Here is a 6,045-nt window from a genome sequence, read left to right as displayed (position 1 = left end):
GCGGAGCCCCGCGGCGGGCCGGGGGCCGCCGGCCGGGGAGCAGCCGTGTCGTTGTGACGGCTTTTGCAGGACCGGACTCGCCCGCTCGCCTGTCGCCGCCGCGCCCCCCCGGGCGGCGGGGGCTTCTGGGCTCGCCGTGCCGCCCGGGCGCTAGCCGAGCGCCGCCCGCCCCGCCGCGGCTCCCCGCCTAGCAGCCCTGACCCCCCGCTGCCGCGGGGCTGCTCCGGAGGGGGCGTCGCGCCGACCCTCCTACACGTACCGACACCTACAGACACACGCACACCTTCTCCTATCGACCCCCCAGGCGCGCACGTAGACTTTGGCGTCCTTTTGCCGATGAACTGCATGAAGGACCCGTTAAGCCTGGAGCGCCTGGGAGCCGGGAATAAGCTGTGCTCCTCCTCACCTTCCTCTTCCTCTTCTTCATCATCTTGCCACCACCACCAGCCCGCGCTGGCTATGGCGACGGCGCTGGCGCCGGGGCAGGCGCGCTCCTCCCTGGAGTCCGCCAAGCACCGGCTGGAGGTGCACACCATCTCCGACACCTCCAGCCCCGAGGCAGCAGGTAAGAGGGGGCGAGCGGCAGGGACCCCCCCGGGCACCCCGCTGACCTGCCCCGGGCCGGCCGGCACCCCGCGGCCCGCGATGCGCCGCCGCCGCCCCTCTCTGCCCGGGAGCGCCCCGCGCCCCATCCGGGGCACGTTTCGTGCGTGGGTTTTTTGCGTGCGGTGTCTGTGTGCCGGCGTACAGGGAGATAACGACATGTGTAAGCGTAGGCGAATAGCATGTACACCGGTGGACCAGTTGTATGGATACAGACGGGTGAATAGCACGGACACGGACAAATAATGTAGATACAAATGGGCGAGTCATACGGGTATAGACGGACAAATAATACGGATGTAGGTAGGCGAACGATGTGGGTACAGATGGGCGAATAATGCTGATACTGGCAGAGGAACAGCACGATACAGGCAGGCGAATAATATGGGTATAGATAGGGAAGTAAGGCGGATTGCACGTATACAGATGGGGGAATAATATGGATACAGGTAGGTGAAAAGCTCGCAGATATCCATAGGCGAAAAATTCCATACAGACAGGCGAGAGGCGGCTCCGTGGCGGTGGCTGACCCGTCGGGAGGAGCCGCCCGCGGGGCGCGGAGGGGCCGCGGCGGCGGGAGGCGGCGCGGGTTAATCATTACCCCGCCGAGCCGCGTCCGGGGCTGTCTGCGGGGCTCGGCAGCGCCGGGGACAAGCCCTTCCCCGGCCGCTGGAGAAGAGGCTTCGGAGGCTGAGGCACCCTCGTTTTCCGCCTTCTTGTTTTTTGTTCCCCCCCCCCCCCGCCCCCCTCCCCCTTACAGAGAAAGATAAGAGCCAGCAGAGCAAGAATGAGGATGCGGGGCCCGAGGACCCCTCCAAGAAGAAGAGGCAGCGGCGGCAGCGAACTCACTTCACCAGCCAGCAGCTGCAGGAGCTGGAGGCCACCTTCCAGCGGAATCGCTATCCGGACATGTCCACCCGGGAGGAGATCGCCGTCTGGACCAACCTCACCGAGGCCAGGGTTAGGGTAAGTCCCGACACGACACCCCTGCTCTGAGCAGCGGGGGTCGCGGGGGGTGGGGGGTGGGTGTGCGGAGGGGGAGGGGAGGAGGGCTGAAATGTTTGCAGCTGCTTTCGATTTCGGTTTGTATGTAAACTTCAGAGCCTTTGCACAAAAGCAGGGTAGAGCAGGACATTTCTGTCAAAGCGAGACAGATTGGGACCTCTCTCTCTCCGGAATATGGTTTGCTGCACGTTTCGCCCTCACCGTGCAATGCGTCCTGCTCCTTTTGATCGAAACGCTAATGAAAACATTAGCCAAGAAAGCAACTTGGAACAGGCTGCAACCTGCGCTGCCTCTAATGAGAAAAAGATGTAAAATACACAAGGGCTTTTGCTTCACTCCGAGGCGCTCCCGACGTGCCCTTCCTTGCATTTTCCTTTCTTTTGGTTTCACAATTCGACGAGCGTCTCTCTCCACCCTTTCCCCCCTCTGAGATTTATGGGACCATCACTGCGCGGCAGATACCGAGGCCGGATCCTGCTGGCGCGCAAACGCCGCGCTGAGGGGTAAAAACAAAAAAAACCCACCACTCCCCCTAAAAAGCCCCCGAGCGGGCCGAACCCCCCGATGTTTGAAAATCCCACCTGAACTCCCTCCCCGCGGTCTCTCAGGAAAGCGAGACAGAGCGGGGGGCAGCTGCGAGCGAGGCCGGCGGGGTGCGGAGAGGGGGCCCGGAGCACGGAGCCGTGTCGGTCGCGGGGCGGCTTCTGCGGGGGTGTGGGGGGGTCGGTTTCGGGCGGCGCGGTGTCACCAGATGAGGCCCGTCCCCGTGGTGCCTGGGCGGCCCCTGCCTGCCTGGGCCGGGGGGGGCTCCAATACACACGGTGAGGCCGCTGCTGGCGGCTGCTCGACGGGTCAGACGCCCAGATGTGGATTGGGAGAGGGCACGTTTTCCCATTGTCTGCGGGGAGGGTCCCTTAGAGCTCATTTAGCACGTTGTTAAACGGCGATGTGCTCCCCCCCTTCTTTTTTTTTTTTTTCTTTTTAATTTTTTTTTTTTCGCCAAAGAGCAGTGGAACAAGTTTGTTTAGAAAGTGATTTTGGCCTCTGGAAGCTTTCGCGCAGGAGAAACTTGTAGCATTAACAAACTGAAGCAAGGATTTATTAGTTGCTGGCTTCCCCCTCCTTCCCCGTAATAGGAAACATCGCCTTAAAATTCCGCGGGTTTCCAGGCGTTTTGTCCTCGCTTTTGCACTTTTGTATTTCCCCTGGATGGCTCCAGTGCGGAATAAGCCGGGAAGTGGAAGAGAAACGAGGGGGGGGGGGGGGGGGGGAAGACAAGAAAGGGTTGGCCTCCGTGGCGCGAATTAAGCATCGCAAAATTATGGGGGGAGGGCGGGGGGGGGGGGGGGGGCGGGCATGGATCTGCCTTGCGAAAGCCCGGTGTCACCGGGGCCCGGGGGATGCTCGGTGGCCCCGGCGGCATGTCGCTGCCCCGGCCCAGCGCAGGGCTCTGCGGAGGAGGGGAGGCAAACCTGTATGTGTGTATATATATCTGTGTGTACACATTCTATATATATATCTCTATACGGACATACTCGGCTGTTACTCCTAGAGCTTGCGAAGGGCTACAGCGGTGGTGGTTCCTGACTAACTCTCCTCTCGCATCTCCCTCCCACCCTCTCCCCCCATTTCCAAAGGTTTGGTTCAAGAACCGCAGAGCCAAATGGAGAAAGAGAGAAAGGAATCAGCAAGCCGAGCTTTGCAAAAACGGCTTTGGTCCACAGTTTAACGGCCTTATGCAGCCCTACGATGACATGTACCCCGGCTACTCGTACAACAACTGGGCAGCCAAGGGCCTGACCTCCGCTTCCCTCTCCACCAAAAGCTTTCCTTTCTTCAACTCCATGAATGTCAACCCTCTATCTTCTCAGAGCATGTTCTCCCCTCCAAACTCCATCTCCTCCATGAGTATGTCTTCAAGCATGGTACCCTCTGCAGTCACTGGGGTCCCCGGCTCCAGCCTCAACAGCCTGAATAACTTGAACAACTTGAGCAATCCCTCCCTGAATTCTGCAGTGCCAACGCCAGCCTGTCCTTATGCTCCTCCAACACCTCCATATGTTTATAGGGACACATGTAACTCGAGCTTGGCGAGTCTGAGACTTAAAGCCAAGCAGCACTCCAGTTTTGGCTATGCCAGTGTGCAGAACCCCGCTTCCAACCTGAGCGCTTGCCAGTACGCGGTGGACAGACCCGTGTGAGACACCCAAGTAGGAAACACTGCATGGGAATCCCTCCCCATTTCCCACAGAGACTGAGAATTACACTAGAAAGTAATAGGCACTAGAGAGACAGAGAAAGGAAGAAAAATCGGGGGGGGGGCAAGAGGGGGGGGGGAAAAAAAGAGGAAACCACTGAAATAAGATAGTTCCTTTGTTTTCAAAGGACCTCCTACAGATTCTGAGATCTTTCTTTCACTAAGAGTATTTCAACAGTTACAAGGACATATATATATATATATGGACAAATGTTTGACTGGATATGATATGACATTTTAATGTTACTATAAGCTTGTTATTTTTTAAGTTTAGCATTGTTGACATAAAAATGACTGAAAGGATGTATATATATCGAAATGTCAAATTAATTTTATAAAAGCAGTTGTTAGTAATATCACAACAGTGTTTTTAAAAGGTTAGGCTTTAAAATAAAGCATGTTACACAGAAGCGATTAGGATTTTTTCGCTTGCGAGCAAGGGAATGTATATACTAAATGCAACACTGTATGTTTCTAACATATAATTATTGAAAAATAATTTGTGTGAATATCAGTTTTAGAATAGTACCTCTGGTGGATGCAATGATGTTTCTGATATTGCAATGTAAAACATGCCCTGTGTATAACATTTCGTACAATATTATTGTTTTACTTTTCAGCAAACATGAAAAAAATGTGTTTTATTTCATGGGAGTAAAATATACAGCATACAGTTTTGTCTGGATTTTTATTTACTGAGCCAAGCTGCGCAGCGGTCTGCAGTGATTGACTGATCGTTGACACTGGATCTCGTTCTCTGGAAACACAGGGCAGTACTTTTTATTGCAATACAAATAAATGCTGGCGCTTTTTTTTTTTCCACGTAAAAAAAAAAAAAAAAAAATCCCTCGCGCTAACTTTGTATTCTAGAGAAACGCGGGGCTTGGACACGCTGCCTTCCGTGCAGCAGGATCCCTGTATTCCTACCGCAGCCCCGAGGAAATATGGATTATTTGACATCGTTGGCCTCGAGAACTACCAGCCACAAAGTTGCTGTATCTCGAGCATAAATTTCTCCCGCTGTGAAGGAAGCTTTTATTACATTAAAGAAGAAGGGGTGGGGAAAAAAAAAAAAAAACCGACAAGAAAAGCCAGTTTGCAAACAAACTGCTCCTGTTCAAAAAACTCTGTCCCCTTTGCCGCCCCCCGCGCTTACCTCCCTTCAGCCGGGAGGTCCTTCATGTAATATTACATTTCTATTTCCAAATCCCCCTTTCAGACATGAAGGGAAACAAAGAGCAGCCCAAGTGCCCGCAGCCCCGCGGAGCGCGGGGTTCAGAGGTTAGCCCCGAGTTTCCTGTGACTCCGTGCTGCAACACGTCGTTGAAGGGAAAGGTCGTGCTCTCGTGTGTTTTGTTTTAAATAATATCGACCCATTCATTCTCAACCTGCTTGTTCGTGAAATTATACAGGATTATAACTTTGCCGTCGCCGGACAATTGAAACAAATCAAGATGAATTGCTGCTCGGCCCTCCCATCGGCTCACACCCCGGGCGGGCAAGGAGGGGCGGGCGGGGGGCGGGGGGGGGAGGCGGCAGGACTCGGCGGGAATATCGAATGCGGAGAAATTCCGCCGGCGCGTAAACGGGAGAGGTGCGCAGGGAACGGCAGGGACGACACTCACCGCGGCGGGAGCGAGCTTGCCCCTTGCGCGGCCTCTGCGCGCTCCTTGCGCGCTTTTGGGAGGTCAGGAGGAGCCGCCGGGAGAGCCGGGGGTGGGCGAGGGATCCGCGAGCGCGTTCCCTCGGCGGGCGGGCAGGCACCGCGGAGGGGGGGTCCCGTCCCGGGGGGGTCCCGTCCCGTGTCCCCCCGCAGCGGTGAGACGGGGAGAGCAGCAGAGGGGAGAGGGGAGAAGTCAGCGCCCTGCGCCTTCCTAGGGGGAAAATGCTTCCCCCGCCCGAAAGCGAGGTCCCACCCGTGTTCCCATTTGCAGCGTGGGGCAGACCTCAGCACCTCACTCCCCCCCTCCCCTTTTAATTTTTTTCCCTCATCTAATTTTTATTTTCTGTTTCCTTTTACCTTTTTTTTTTGTTACCTGTTTTTTTGTTTTCTTTTTCTGTGTGTTGTTGCCGGGGGGTCGGTGGAGCGAGAGAGCCTCCGTACTTGGGGCGGGGGGGAGGCGGGCGCCCCCCCCCCCCCCCCCCCCATCCCTTCCGCGTACCCGGCCTCGCCGCCGCCC

General features: G+C 56.0%; 1 protein-coding gene across 1 annotated transcript; it reads left to right on the top strand.

Moving 5' to 3' along the window:
- Positions 1 to 336: 336 nt before the first annotated feature.
- PITX2 (paired like homeodomain 2) lies at positions 337 to 3,940 on the top strand. Its single transcript, XM_037381165.1, has 3 exons — positions 337 to 565; positions 1,364 to 1,569; positions 3,246 to 3,940. The coding sequence occupies exons 1-3, from the start codon at positions 337 to 339 to the stop codon at positions 3,807 to 3,809; spliced, it is 999 nt and encodes a 332-aa protein (XP_037237062.1). The 3' UTR covers positions 3,810 to 3,940.
- Positions 3,941 to 6,045: the final 2,105 nt, after the last annotated feature.

This window comes from Falco rusticolus, chromosome 1 (assembly GCF_015220075.1).
Source record: "Falco rusticolus isolate bFalRus1 chromosome 1, bFalRus1.pri, whole genome shotgun sequence".
NCBI lineage: Eukaryota > Metazoa > Chordata > Aves > Falconiformes > Falconidae > Falco > Falco rusticolus.
Note: the sequence above shows the minus strand (reverse complement) of the source record. Positions and strands in the feature narration are given on the sequence as shown.

Coding starts and splice junctions, on each gene's coding strand:
- PITX2 (XM_037381165.1), top strand. CDS start 337: ATGAACTGCATGAAGGACCCGTTAAGCCTGGAGCGCCTGGGAGCCGGG. Junction 566..1,363: donor CTCCAGCCCCGAGGCAGCAG/GTAAGAGGGGGC, acceptor TCCCCCTTACAG/AGAAAGATAAGAGCCAGCAG. Junction 1,570..3,245: donor TCACCGAGGCCAGGGTTAGG/GTAAGTCCCGAC, acceptor CCATTTCCAAAG/GTTTGGTTCAAGAACCGCAG.